Source organism: Lycorma delicatula, chromosome 8 (assembly GCF_047948215.1).
Source record: "Lycorma delicatula isolate Av1 chromosome 8, ASM4794821v1, whole genome shotgun sequence".
NCBI classification, from domain to species: Eukaryota; Metazoa; Arthropoda; class Insecta; order Hemiptera; family Fulgoridae; genus Lycorma; species Lycorma delicatula.
Genome location: NC_134462.1, coordinates 32503687 through 32520480, shown reverse-complemented (window position 1 = coordinate 32520480; position 16794 = coordinate 32503687). Strand labels below are relative to the sequence as shown.

At 28.6% G+C, this 16794-nt stretch overlaps 1 protein-coding gene across 1 annotated transcript in view; it reads left to right on the top strand.

Moving 5' to 3' along the window:
• The window catches only part of LOC142329190 (uncharacterized), a 46980-nt gene that overhangs the window by 25900 nt on the left and 4286 nt on the right, over nt 1-16794 (top strand). Inside the window, exons 5-7 of the mRNA XM_075373584.1 lie at nt 8557-8798; nt 10855-11020; nt 14430-14573. Coding sequence (XP_075229699.1) covers nt 8557-8798; nt 10855-11020; nt 14430-14573 — 552 coding nt within the window. The remainder of the gene's footprint in view (nt 1-8556; nt 8799-10854; nt 11021-14429; nt 14574-16794) is intronic.

Genomic DNA, 16794 nt, shown 5'->3' with positions numbered 1-16794 from the left:
ACTAATAAAATAAAGTTGGGTTATTTTCTGAACAGAACTCGTATATATACAGGTGATTCAAAATTATACGGCCATATCTCGGGAGCTGATTCTATAACTAAAAATAGTAAAAAAAGTTCATATAAACATAGATTCGAAGACGCTTCTTTAGCGAGTTACGGCTAGCGAAAGATTTCGGTTCCCCGAGGAAATGAAGACTTCCTGAAATTCTGGGAAGGTAAATTAAGGGTCGAATTTAGTTGTTTGTTATGGCTTTTGACCTGAAAATATAAAAAAAATCGGTCCCAGAATTGTACCTCCATTAATTAAAAAAATATATTAACATAAAACACAAAAATTGGGGGTAAAAAAAAGACGTTTTTGGATTTAACGTAAGAAAACTTTGTTAAATTGTTAAGTTGTATCCTTTTTATTTCAATTAGAAATGTAGAAAATTTAATTCTGAAGAAGATTCCTGAGTTGCTTAAGAAAAAATTGAATACAGGATATTGAAATATAACTTTATTAAAAAACAAAACAGACTGAATTGTGAAAATAAATTTTAACAGTATGAAATAACTAATTTTGTCCATAGGTTGGAAATAAGCTGATCATTTATTTACTTCTTTTTTATTAGAATTAATTAATTTGTTTTCATAGGTTGGCAATATCAGCTGATCAACAATTAACTTGTTGAAACAGTGTTTGAATAATCCTGATAGTGGTTTTTATATTGTAATAAGTATTATATATGTATTAATTTTTAGATTGTGTGTACAAGCTAGAAAACCGGTTTTATAAAATTTAATTAAATTTTCTTTAATACTTAATGGGAGACAAGGCAAATTCATTTGAAGAGTATACGGACATGACATTAATTATTAATTTACGGTAAAGTAAAGAAGAATAAATAGTTTGGCTGCAATTCAAGTATATCGTGATATTAAGCCACATCGAAGAGCACCTGATTGCAAAACCTCTGAAGCTGTAGAGAGACGACTTAGAGAAACCGGAAGTTTTAAACCAAAACGAGTATATACTGGTCGTCAACGAAGTACGAGAAACCATAATAATGAACAAGCAATAATGAATGCTGTACAATTTTTGCCAACTACAAGCAACAAATGGGTATCACGGCATTTAAATATTTCACAATCCAGCGTATGGCGGTAACCTCATGAGGCACAGTTGTACCCTTTCCTTGTTATACGGGTACAAAGCCTTATTACCGCAAGATCATAATAAACGAAAGATATTCTGCCGATGGTTAACTAGAAAACGGGTAAGAAATTGAAATTTCATTCGTCGTATTCTGGTAACTGATGAATCATGCTTCACAAGAAATGGAATAGTAAATTTTTGTAACAGCCATATTTAGGCGGAAATGCCTCGTTATGCGTACCATGCAAGTGCCGCTTGAGTGTGCACCATATCCTCATGGATTGCATATGTTATGCGGCCTTGCGTTGTAAATTTAAATTGCCGAGGAATTTTCGTCAAATTCTGGGCAATAATAAAGAAGTTTTGGACCGGGTGTTTTTATTTCTCCGAAGTGTTAGTATTTTTCATACCTTTTAATAGCGTTTTTACAGTAGTTGGAATATAAATATTAAGCACAGAATGTTTCTGTGTTTAATATTTTGGTTTAAGTTTTAATTATGTTTTTAAATTTCTACTTTAAGTTTTTATTTTTGTTATTGTTTTAAAAATTTTTTTCTGGGCGATGATAACATAAAAATGTTCCTCGCCACCAAAAAAAAAAAAATATATATTTGGGCGGATGATAACCCACATGAGTCTGCGCGACAAGACATTTCCAGCATACGTTTTCAATTAATGTATGGTTTGGTGTTATAGGTGATAATTTGGCTGGTCCATTTTTCTTACCAAGGAGGCTTACATGAGAATCGTACTTAAACTTTTTGGAAACAAACATGCTCACCCTCTTAGAAAATATTTCTTATGAAAACAGGTTAGAGAAGTGGTTCATGCACGACAGGGCACTTCCTTATTTTTCTATTAATGTAGAGAATCTACTAATGTAATGCAAATAATATATACGGTAGACAATGGATTGGTTGAAACGGATCAGTGAAATTGTCACTACAATATCCCGACTTCACACTATTGGAGTTTTTCTATGGGGTTGGATGACGTCAACTGTTTATTCAAAACAGATTAAAACTCAAAAGGAACTAAGGAATCGCATAATAAAAGCTGCGGGAACTTACTCCTAACATTATGAGACGCGCTATTAAAGAATGGATTCGTATAGTGAAATCATGTATTCAACAAAACGGGGGCCACTTCGAGTAACTTTGAAGGTAATTAATAACCCTTTCACTAGTTCTTAATGTCATTTTTCCATTACTTTCAAAGGTAAATTACATTTTATGTTAAAAGCTGTTAACAACCTATGGACAAAATTAGTTATTTCATGCTGTTAAATTTTTTTCACAATTGTCTGTTTTTTTTTTTTTTTAATGAAGTTACACTTCAATATACTGTATTTAATTTTTTCTTAAGTAATGTACAGGAATCTTTTCAGAATTAAGTTTTCTACATTTCTATTTGAAAAAAAATTACTTAATTATATTAATTTTGTTAAGCATGGCCCGTTGGTGTAAGTATAAAATTAAAGTTAATATTAAAAAAACCCGCTCACCAACAATTGAATTCGAAGCGTTCAAGCTCTTTCAGAATTAAATTAAGGCCCAGAAAAATTTATTAACATACTCGATTACTCTAACAACATATATAATATTTATATTTTAGAAAAATATCATATATATATATATATATATATATATATATATATATTTAAATAATAATAGATTAATAAACGAACAGATAAAATTTGATAATGACATGTTATACAAGCAGGTATTAAATAGTAGTAATAGATTATGTTGACCAAACTGATCCATATCCAATTTAACACAACAGTTGAGACCACCAAATTGACAGTTTATGACATGTTTACGTTGACATAATTTTATAACACATGACAACTACCTGTTATGTTTTAAACAAATATCATGATTTTTTATAGTTTACATGAGAAGTTTTAATAAATATTACAAATAGAACGAATGTAAGAGTTCCTGAAGATGGAATTTAATTACGAAAGCGCTTGAACGCTTCGAATTCAATTGTTGGTAAGCGGGTTTTTGTATATTAAGTTTAACAACTTACTTAATTAACAATTTAACAATGTTTTCTTACGTTAAATCCAAAAACATGTTATTTTTACCTCCAGTTTTTGTGTTTTACTTCAGATATCTTTCAAATTAATGGAGGTACAGTTCTGGGAACCATTTTTTTTAATATTTTCAGTTCAAAAACCATAAGAAACAACTAAATTCGCTCCTTAATTTACCTTCCCAGAATTTCAGAAAGTCTTCATTACCCCGAGGAACCGAAATCCAGGCGAAATCTTTTGGTAGCTGTTATTCCCTAATAAAGCATTTCGAATCTATGCTTATATGAACCTTTTTTACTATTTTTAGCTATAGAATCAGCTCCCGAGAGATTGCCGCATATTTTTGAATCACCTGTATGTATATATTGTCGCGTGTTACCAGCTAGATCAAGATATTGAAAGATTGACAATTGAAAATGTTTATATAATTACAACTTATTCGTTTATAAATAAAATAAGACAATCAGTAATTAACAATGACAATAAGAATAATAAACAACTCGCAATAATAATCAATAATAGTATCAATAATGACAAAAGCAAACCATAATAATAATAAACAAATAATAATCATAGTAATAACAACCATAACATTAATATTAATAATAATAATAATAAAAAATGATTACATACAAAACAGAATTTAAAGTAATTGTCAGGATTTATTTACAGTTAATTAAATATTGAAAACCAGAATTCAGTCCCATTGACAAAAGACATTAGCATGACTGCTAATCTTAGTCTAACAGTAACTCGCCAAACTATTTCTTTTTTACATGTACTTCCACACTGGAATGTACACACTAGAAGTTCGCTCCTTCACCAACCTCTTCACATAATAATCTTGCTTTAAACTCGCATAATAACTCCGCTTAGAACTCATCTCGCAGGCTGTAAACTAGTCTTCTGCAGAATATTTATACTCCTATCCTCTATACCTGTAGGACCGGAACCAACTCGAAGCATATGAATGATCGTCCAGCCTCACATTTTCCCATGAGATTCCTACTCTGGTTCAGTAACTCTTCTCATGGAATAACATTTGTTTAGGTATGTCAGTGGGCAGTATTACAAAAAATGATTGTTAAACAAACCTATTAGCTTTACTAAAAGGGTTTCTTTAGCCCTTTTCTGGATTCCTCCCATTATTATATTTTCTACTACTTTCCTCATAATTGGCAGGAATCTATTACTCAGGACCGTTATACCGGTCTAGTTACAATACACACACACACATATATATATATATATATATATATATATATATATATATATATTAGTCAGCAGAGTATTCGTACGAGAAAGAAATTTATAACCTTTCCACAACATTAGACCTATTATATCTTATTATAAATGCCAGTCTTTGTATAATAGTTATTGCTACTATGAGTGAGGATCAAATTAATCTGTGAAGTGATAATCATGTTTCATGCTGTGAAGTGATAATGATGTAGAAGTACAATAATTTGTACTGCTACATCACTGAAGGGTATAAATTTTAATGCAAACTGTACATCCACAGTGTAATTTAATTACAAGAAGTAACCAGACTACAGGCTATTAAATTTAAACTAACAGAAACTATTGTCAGTCATTAGATTAAGCATAAACAACATTGTGTGTATGATGGTTAAAAGCCACCTGACATGACAAAAAAAAGCCAAATCTTCATATATTTCAAATAAAAATTACTAGGTCAATTTTCAACAGATGTATAAAATAATTTTTTTTGTAAAGAATCCATGATTTTGGGTTTAAATCTTCAGCTTGATAACACTTTTGACAATTACTTTTACAAAATTAACCAACTTTCAAGACAAAAAACTTCCAATTTCCCAGTAGGTTGTTATAGATAGTAAATCTACAGGGGCAAAATCTTGGAAATGGTAAAAAACTTCAGACAGGCGCATGAAATTGTTAATTTTACATGTATGATTTTACGAAGAAAGAATCTTTAGCTATAGGTAAATTAAAAAATGATCAGTATTATTGTTATACAGAAGTGTGAAGAGAGAACTGCAACTGCCTGTAACATTTCTAGCAAAGAAAAAATAAACTTCTTCTATCTGGGGGGGGGGGGGGGCAGAATGTAGAATGTTCATTCATCACCCTGAAAAAGAAAAAAAAATTCTAGACCAATTATCGAATTAGATGATTTTGATAAAGGTGTGATTAGACAAACTGTGAAAGAGTATCACTCAAAGATAGGGGAACTGCTAACAGTTAAAAAACTTGTGAAGAAATGAAAATGAAAATTAATTTTAATGGCAGAGAAACTAGTCAAAGAAGCATTTTGAAATAATGGGGTTTTAAGGAGCGCAAAACAAAACAAAAGGAAAATTAAAATTTAAAAACATGATATTAAGCAGAAAAGGATTTCATATTTGCAGGCAATCAATGATTTTAGAAAATGTAACCGGGCAAATGTATAGTTATATGAATTCTATGTTTAATCATTTCATTCAACCCAAAATCATGGGCTGATGACAGCGGTGCAGCAGGACTTTATTTACCAATAAGTAAATGTGAATGACTAATTATAATTCATGCTGGAGGTGAAATGGGCTTTATTCCAAATGCAATGTTAACTTAGACAGCAAAATCAAAAAGTGGCAGTTACCATGACAGCATGGATACTAAAAATTATTTGAAATGAGCTGAAGAAAAATTAGTTCCTAACCTTTCTCCTGAGCTAGTAGTAACTACTGACAATGCTCCGTATCATAAGAGTGGGCATCAAGTGGGCTTCCACCTTACCATCCTGATTTAAATTCAATCAAGATGGTATGGTCAGAGGGTATGTGTGTGTGTGTGTGCCCATGCATGTGTGAACATAAGAGAATATCAGAATGGTAATACAAGAGTAAACATGTTAAAAAAAAGTACTGAGGAAGATTGAAAAACATTGTAGATATTTGAAACCGAAATACGTATATTAGCTAAATTGTAATATAAAAAGTTAAGTAAATTCCTTCTACAAAGCATCTATTTTAAAGATGGTAAAACTGTATAGGATACATCATATTTTGTAAATTAATTAATTCAAATTTATTCAATGTTAATACAAATACTATTAATCTAACTTCCATTCCCTAAAACTAAGCATAAATTATATAATCCACTATTACAGTTGAGATATTTAATACATAATAATTAGAAATACCATATCTTGATATTTATGAAATAATTACTACTTGGTTAATATAGTTATCTAGATTTACAGCAACTTAAAATTATTATGAGTAGTAAATATTTTTTTTTAAATTTCTTGTTCAAATTCCTGAATGTTATAGAAAAGGTTATACTGCAATTTTTTAAATTTTGGTAATATGTAATCATGGAATTAAATTAGTGCCAGAATAATGTGAGCATGCCCCATTGATGCATTTGTATTGTGATACCTGTTACTTTTTTTTTGTGGTATAATAATGCATTTCATTATTTTGACATTTATTTATCCTGGAAAGATAGTTAACTAGATAAGATTACTGTTATAAATGTTATGTTTTTAGAACACTGGTATGAGATAAACATAAAAAAAAATTATAAAAACAAGCACCAGAAAAAACAATTCTATGAGGATTAAATATTCTATTTATACATATTAGCATAATTAGATCATCCACTAGAACTTATTTGATAAAAAAAAAACTTTTTTTAACAATATCATGTCCTAGTGACACAGTATTGATAAAAGAGAAAGTCAAAAGTTGAACCTAATCTAACCCTAAACCTATGATAATCTTACTTCTTAGTACTAATTATTGAGGAGGAAAAGAAATTTATAAATGGAATAAAAACATTCTTCAACTAAAACTGATTTATTTTTTAACGTATTAATGTCATACATAATTTCTTCATGAAGTTTGACTATACATACAATGGCTTACATTCAAATAATGTTATATGGACCTCCACAAATCTTATTTGTTCCACTTCTGGAGTTGTATTTATATGAGTAAATTTAAATACTTCTCTTCCAAAAATTAACAGAAATTATATCTGCTTCATAAATAAATAATGAAGGTGGTTATTAATAAATTATAGATAAGATTTTCAACAAATTTCATATTCCCAAATTCCTTACCATATGAGAACATAAAGTGCCATACCGTGATTTGATAAAATGTCTTTCTTATGTAGCCTAAAAATTCTTTCTAGATTTTGTTAAGATGACAATCCCTAAAACAATATTAATTACTGTGTTTGAGAAACACGTAAAGAAAGGAAACAAATCATTACAATTATAAACTTCACAATGATGATTATTATTTTATAGTATTATCACCTAAAAAGACATTAATATTAATTTTTGTACTATGTTTAATTTTTACTAAATTACCCTGAATGAGATAGTGAATAGCTGAAAGAGAAAATCTAAGAAAATATCTATCTCTAATATGTAAAACATTAATAATAAATTATAATTCTATTCAACAAACTAAAATCTATCTTGATAATAAACACAAAATATACTTTTAAAGTAACCTTTTCTTTTTGTATATACAAGATTCTATTATAAAAAAAAATTACATTAAACAACTAGCTGATTTTCAAAGTATAAAATTTCTTCTTCCCAAGCACCTTTCAGAATAAATTAGCATTCTTTAGAGGGGTTTAAAGAAGTGATGCTGTTAAAGGTACCTGTCTTAAAAAGGTTAGGAAACACCTTGTATGTGTATGTGATTGATAATGTATTGATCTATATTGGGTTTTTTTTAATACACATGAATGAAAATTTCATAATATTCAAGCATGCTGAGACTTCGTTTCTACATTGATATCAACCCACTTGAATGATATGAAAAATATTAATTTATTAAAATACAAAATATAATAATATGAAACACAACATTTTTACAAAAATAATTTATTCAAGAATATGACAGATTTAATATAGTATTCAATTATATACTTAATGGGTTTTTATCCTTTTTAAGATGGGTGCTACCTATAACAGAGCAACAGAGCTGTTTGTAACTTCACTGAAAAGAAGCTGTGTAATTAGTTAAAAAAATACCAAGTGAAGAATTAATTTTCACATAATTTGGAAGCAAATTGTTAATAATTTTAACATTTTTAAATATGATATCACATTTTATCATACTGTTCAATGAACAGTAAAGCGTCATTTAATTAACCTAATTTTTACATTGTATCAGAGTTGTTTTTTCCCGATAATCTGGTGCCTTTTGTTATCTAACATCTTCTTAGTTCTGGCTGCAGAATTGTAGTAATTGCCAAACGAAATAACATATACTTCATTCAATAAACAATGTACATAACTAAAATAATTTTTACAACTGTTTATTTTATATATAAATTTAAGTAAAAATATATTTTCTTTAATAATTTCCTTATAATTTGTTTTTCAGATACTTAAAAAGCGTATTTCCTGTAGTTGAAGAGACATTATTATTAGATACACTTTGTAATGCAGACAATAATGTACATCGTGCGACAGAAAGGCTTTTATTAATGGGATTTGATAAACGAGATACACCACCTCCACGAGTATCTCTTAAGAAAAGGGATGAACATGATAGTCCACCACCTCCTTCACCACCACCACATCCACCTCCACCAAGAATGAGAAGTGTCGAGGAAAAACAACAAAGTAATTTATATCTATATATCTTTATTAAAAGAATATAGTTTATGTAGGTTTATTAACAATATACTAAAGAGAAAAGTTAAACATTTCATTAAAATAAATATTAAAAAAATCTTTTACTTAAATCAAAAGTGTTATATATCTTTAATGTAGCAACTTGTAGGACAATTCAAGCAATTTGAAAAAATCAATATCAAAAGCTCATCTTGATATCTCCATGACTCTTCCTTTACAAAGTTACTTTAATTAGTGAAATTATATTCAATAACTGAATTAATTAATAAAGAAAACCTTGTTCAAATGTGAATTATTAACTAAGTTTTGATATGAAAATTTAAAAAAATCTTTAGTTCTTTAAGCTACTTAAATTTAAAAGCACATGAAAATTTTTATTTAAACTAATTAAAGCTTTTTGAAATAAATTACAATGCCTGACATGATAAAAAAAAAAACTTTCAAATAACAAGGTTTTTCATAATCAAAGAGTTTTTTCTACAAATATTAATAATGAAATATTTATGTACTTTACGATTTGGTTTAAACCACAGTTTAATAAATAAATATGTTCACTATTTTGAATCAACTGATTCATAAATGATACATTTAAAACGTTTGCTGCCCTAAAAATAAAAAAAATATGTATAATAAAGATATTAACTTTTATTAAATAAATTATATCATACTAGTGAAATTTATATTTATGAATTGTCAGTGTATGTTAAAAATAAGAGTAGTTCTGTTTTCAAGGAATGTAACTTACATCTATGCTATCTATATTAATAGAAACAGAGAAATAGTTCAATATTCAATTTACAACTTTGCTCTTTATAAGCATTATTTACCAAATATGAATATATAGATCTTTAATTCTTTACCTATTACTGTTAAATGCTTAAATTTAATTAAAACAATCCAAAAATATTCTGTGGGCACAACTAGTATGGATTATCCTTATATGTCAGAATTTTTTAATGTATAATAATTAAGATGCAACAGATTAAAATAATTTTTATTTTGCATTACAAGATTTACATAGAAGTACTGTACCTTTGTTATTTTATGTTTTACAATAATATTCATTCAATCTTTTGTCTGTAATGTTATACGTCTGTAGCCACAATATTGATAAACTACATAGATTTATATGATACTAAAAATAATTAAATAAAAAATAAACAATTGAATGAATGTACTATGACATCCTTAACTCTCCAGGATATCTAGTGTGATTTTATTTTATATAATCAGGACTTTAAATTTTGTCTTTGTTAATGAAGTGATAGTAAGAATCATGTAACTGTGTTACAACCTAAGTTTACCAGAAGCCAGGAAGCCAAATACTGTTAATTAGAACCCAATAAAAAATGTTAGTCAGATGACAGAAATGAATAGTATAGTTAAAATTTAACTAGTATGGCTAGTCTCAACTTGTTGACTTCTCACAAGGAGGCTCAACAGATCAACCTACTGTAGAAGGTATTGCCTTCCTGCCAAGTATTTAACTGTGACTCTGCTGATACTAGTAAAAATAATAATATGTGACAACATTTATTTTCTTTCTTTTTAACATCCATCATTTTTTTAATGATATTTTTCTTTCAGTCTTCATAATTATTATTTTCTAAATAAGATTTTGCTTTGCAGTATCAAATTGTTATGTTCAATTGTCCACCATATATTATCTAGGCATTTACAATTTTTAATATGGCAGATAATCTACTGAGGTGAAGTTCAATAAATAGAAGTGCATACAATTGTTTAAAGATTATCTGACAATTTTCTATTTTTTTTTATAGTTTTTTTTTTTGTAGGAAATTATTCTCCATTTCTTTTACCAAGGTAAAAAAAAGTAAAAAAATGTTTCATACATTTTTATACTGAAAAAAACACCTAGCACAAATTTGCTCTCCCTATATCATTTTCTGAGAAGGATATACATGGAAAGATCCTTTTGGAAGAAAATTAGAAGAGGATTGTAGTAATAAAATTATTTGAATTATAGTCATTGATAAATATCAGTGAATATTTTTCATTGATCGATTTTTTAATAATTTTACAGTGAAGCAGCGTTTACAAGAAAAAAATCCTAGCATACCAGAAAGAGTTGTGTCCATTGCATTGGACAGTGTTGACTATGATGAAACTAAAGCTGCTCAGATACTAGAAATGATGCAAAATGATGATAAAAAAAGAAGTAAAAGTCCTTTACCGGAAAAAATTATCAGGTAAATTATTCTGTGGTGATTGTTTAAATAGTAAAGATTTTTTTTAATTTAAAAGTAAATGGCAAAATTTAAAGGTATAAAAATTCTGGGAAGTAAATTCAACAATACAAGAAAAGAACTGTTTGTGTCAAAAACATGTCTTCATTGAATACAGATTTGTATCTTTCACAATAGAAAATATCATATACAAAGCATATAATATTGCTAATTTACATTAGTTTATTTAAATATTGAATAATTAATGGATAATGAATGATTCAGACATGCCTAAATGATTACTGTTAAAATAATGAAAAGGCTTGAGATAAGATTAATTATCATTAAAACTATGAACTTTTGAAACAACTGAGAGCTGCTGTTTTCACCCTCTTGGGTGATCACCAGTTATTAAAAATTATCAAAAAACCAAGTAAAAAATGCTTGAGTTATTAAAAATGTATTTATAAAATTTTATTCAGTTTGTCATTTCAAAATTTCATACATTATTAAAATAATTTCAATCACTGACCATCACATGCAAAATCATACAAAAAGCTGAATTATTCGTTAATATTATGTAAAATTAAAGTTGCATAATTTCTACAGGTTGGTCTTATCATAAAGACATAATGGGCATATTCATGATGCACAATTGCATAATAAAAGGAAAAACCGTTCACATTACTTTGACACTGCTTTTCAATTTATTTATTTTAAATTGAAAAATTTCTCTTTGGTTGGAATAAGATTTTTTTTATATATCCCATACCATCATCTTAACATAATTTCTGTTTGGGTATACCAAATTTTAATAAAACTTGATCTAATAGTGCTGTTCACCATATTCTGATATCATCCATGAAATAATAGCATGACAAAAGTGTTGAAATCAATCATATACAGAGTGTTCAACTTAAATGAGGTCCCATTACTTAGTTTAATCTATAAATAATAGTTTATTAGCAAAAACTTACATTTTAATTTACAGAATATGTTGAAAATGTGGCCCATCCACTTCTATGCACTTGTCAACATGTTTGACCATTTTCCTGGCTGATCTTTGTTAGCTGTACCCTATTTCCTGGATTTAATTGGTAATATTTGTCTTCAATTTCTGCAGGATGTGTGGATTGCTCTATAAACAATTTATTATAAGTAACTCCATAGAAAGTAGTCTGGACTATCAGATCAGGGAGATCTTGGTGCCCATGACCACAGCCTTTAGAAATGATCTTTCCCCCAAAAAATCCTGTAGCATTTACATAGTAGAATGAGTTGTGTGGTAAATGGTGCTGTCCTGTTGCAACCAGCAGTCATGTCCATCCTCTTGCAGTAAGGTTATGAACTACTGGATAATTTCTTGGTGGAATGCAGCAGCATTCATAGTTTTTTAAAAACAAGGTTTCTATTATTCATTGCCTTGAAACCGCACACTATATGCCTATTTTTTCTGGGTGTAGGGGAGATTCAAAGGAAATGTGTGAGTTTTCAGTACCCCAGGTCCAGTACTTCTGACTATTAACATACCCACCAAGGTGAAACCATACTTTATCTGTGAAAAACACTTGATCTAGAATACCAATATTGCCTCTAATGAAGTTCTTGAATTACTGACAGCAATGAACCCTTTTAGCATAATTAGCCATTAGTTAGCTCATGGAAAACCTACATTTGATGCAGATAACATTTCACCATTCTCCTCACTGCAGTGTGGGCTGAACCTAGTGAAATGTTCTATTCCTGGCTTAATCTCTGCAAAAATTTTTGAGAAGATCTTGTAACAACTACCAGTTTAATATCTTGAACAATCTGTGTTGTTAAAACTGACCTGTGTCAAGTACGGTCTGGACACTGAACCTGTTTCACAGGATTTTTTTAACTAACTTCTGAAGAGTACTTTTCACTGGTGCTTCCTTTTCAAACTTTGTCCTGAATGTTTGCCGATACATTACATAAGATTTTGCTCTCTAAATAAGTTTCTATCATGAATACACATTCTTCAACAGTTAACCGCATTTTAAGAAAACAACATAAGATTATGCAGTATGTTGAAAAGACAATCCTCAACACAGACTGGCAATACTCAAATGTGGGGGCAATAAACAGTTTTCCCCACTCCAGCTCCAGTCATACTAACATCTTCCACGTTATTTTACCCATCTCATACCAATGTATGCATTTAGTATAAACTACTGAGTGAAGGGGCATCTTTTAAATTGCACACTCTGTACCAGGGTTTGAATATATGAATGACTACTTACAAAGGGAAAAAATCATGCATGAGCGACATGGTTAATTACAGCACTAAGTAGTTTAATTTTTTTTGAGGCTGCTTCCCCCAAAAAAAACTAAGGTTGAATGTATTTAGACAGAGAGTGATCAACGCTATGAGATAACAAAATACAGTAAGGAATGTTTGAGGATAAATTACAGCTGTGCTAAATAAAAATATTATAAATTTAAGCATTTTTGCCCAATAGTGATTTGGATGGATGATACATTTCTCAGTTACTGAACACCTGTAATTCAGCAATAATATTGTAATTTTCATTTTACAAATATCAAATAATTTTTTTTACAGTTGCTTGAGTAATACTGATATTCTTGTATAATAATTTGAAGGATTTCAGATTTTAGGAAGTGGGAGATCTGAGTTTACCAATCAAGTAACTCAATCTCAACTAGTCTAGTTTTTTTTTTGCAAAACACCCAGTTAGGAAATAGAGAACCACAAATGGAGCCACGATACCAAATTCTAATGGAAATGCGTGAAGGATTAGGAACAATGGAGGATAGAAGGGACCAATTCAACCCACAGAGGAGATCCCTTTGATCAGAGTAGTTCATTGTCTTCTAAAAGATTACAGACCATTACAATTATTGATATAACATAAGTTATATAAAGTACACGTCATCATTTTTTCTAAATCATAAAAACATGATTTCTATAAACTGAAGTGCAGGATCAAATAGAAACAGTTAATAAAATGATTATAAAAACATTTTATGGTTTTTAACATAATGCTTTCAGATTAGTTAAAAAAATGTATATAATTTATTCATTCAAAAGATGAGTTTTTATACAAACTATGTGACTTATTTACAAATAATAGACAATATGTATATCACAGTGTGATAACAAATTTCTGTAAAAATTATTTAAAAGATGTTTAAAAATAAATAAAGATCTGAATTAAAATAAATTAAATTCTTTATAAAATATCTCCTGATTAAGCATCAAATCATATCAACACGTAAATAAAATTAATTTTCAATTAAATTCCAATGGTAAGAAAAATCATGTAATTCTATCATTTTCACATCCAAATATGACCTAAAATTTTTAATTTTAGTATAAGCGCTAAAAGAGTCTGTTTTTGTTAGTTTAAAATCCAGTAAAGCCATTAAAAATATATTTTAATATTTTCAGTGAGCCTGAGGTTGAATCAAAGGCTGTACCAGTTTTAGAAGTATCAACACCGACTCCAAGTACTGCTCCAGTTTCTCCTCCACTCCCTCATGCAGGGAATAATAATCGAAGACACAAAGGAAAAAATGAAAATGAATGTCAAAAGTAAGTAACTCATTTTAATAGCTTCACAAAATTAATAATTAATTTCAAATTAAACACTGAACTGCCTGCTTTAAAATTAAAGGTTTAATGTACTCCCAATAGCAGAAATTGGCCTTAATTTTCTAAAACCATAATTAATTCTTTAAAATCTTCAAATAAATAAATGAAAACACAGAAATATAAAATCAGGAAAAATAAAGATATATAGATGAAAGATATATAAGATATATTTTAATAAAAATTAATAGTAAAGAAAATGAATTTATAATTCAACCAAAGAATTGATAATAATTATTTAAACTTTTCACATAATTAACTTTAAAATACTGTACCCAAAATTTACTTTGGAATTTAGATATTTATTTCTCTATTAGTTTCATTGAGTTGTAACTGAATGTATAAAAGAAACACAACAGAATCAATCATTTTAAATTACATAATCTCATAGAAACAGAAAGAATGCATCATGAAAATCTTAAACATGCACACAACCAAAATTGTATTGGAAAAAAGGTATGACAGAGATCAAATATATTATTTAACTATACACTAATAGTATTTTTTAACCCCTTTAACAAAAGTTTTATTGACAGTTGTGTCATCAGTAACTTAACTGAAGAAGGTATTGCATAATTAGTATGAAAAAGTCTTTTGGAAGTAAAATTTCTATATAATATTGAAAATAGAAAATGGAGTCAGCATCACTTCTTTTGCCAATGACACAGTTATTCTGGCTGTTAATAACAACTATGGTTTCTCATCAGAAATCTCAATCAGAAACAAATCTAATCAGCAGATGGCTGATTACATGGAATCAATCAAAGTTGAGCCATGTGCCATTCACAATAAGGAGAGGAAAATGCCCATGGGTCCATGTTGATAGCATTTTAATCCCACATACTGAAAGTGGGTTAAGTTCACGTTGGTTGTTGTTTGGCATAGAAGGTTCATGTGAGGGAGAAAAGAAACCAACTTAACATGAAGTTCAAGGAAATTTACTGGTGTCCTAGCTCCTAGGCAGGAGGGTTGCATTATCTTTATCTAATATGCTACTTTTATACTCAGCTATTTTGAAACCTGTGTGGATATACAGCATCCAATTATGGGACATGGCAAGCAAGTTAAATGTAGAAATAATACAGCAGTTTCAGAACAAACTAGCAAGGTGTACAGCTGAAGCGCTGTGGTTTACTAAAAATAGTGAAGTCTATGAATATTTGGATCTACGGTACATCAAGAAAGAATTACATTTCTATTTGAAATATGAAGTTTGGCTAAATGACCATATTAACCACTTGGTGGTAAACCTCCTAGACAACAGTGAGTATGTTAGATGACTTAGATGTTATGACTTATGTTACATGTACTGGACCTTAGTAACGCCACAGTATAATTACACCCATCGAGTGTTGTGCATTAATCAATCCTTCATTTACTTCCTCTCTGTTTCTACTTATTGTTATTGTTTTCTACTGTACTACTCACTCATAGAACAGTTTTTCAAAACTGCATTGTGTATGTACTAAGTTCCACCCTCAGAAGTTCTATATAGTACTAGTATACAATTTTTTAGGGATTTCAGTGTGGATTTGTTTTTAACGTGTATGTATGAGATAATTTACTTAAGATTTCTATAAAAATGTAACTAATTGTAAATAAATTTTTTAAAGAAAAAAAAGATTTTTGAAAGTGAGTAGTTAATTTTCAATATTTTTAAAAGTGTTATTATATTCTGTTTTGCTGGTTAACATAAAATTATAAACCAAAATTAATTCTTAATGTGAACAGTATAATGCAAGCTTTGCTGGCACCAATTAAGTCAGTAAATTCGAAACCACATCAAATAGGATAAAATTGGTATAAAGAAAATCTGTACTTTAAGATTCTGATGAAATAATACACAGAAAAATTATTATAGAGTTAACACACAAAATACTCAAATCTTACTAAAAAAAGTCTGTATCTTATGCAAACATTTATATTAAAGAACTTTAATATCTTATTGCACTAATCCAAGTATTTTAAAGTTAAACAGCATAAAAATAAAACTTTGAATTATTATTTTATTGTTTTAAATCTTGGTTATAAAATAATTGTTACTTCACAAATGGAAAGTTAATTGATGTTGATCGCACATAAAATAACAGTCATCTTTTTATATGCTTATTTTTTCATTAAAATAAGACAGTATTAGATTTAACCTCAAATATAATCTACTACT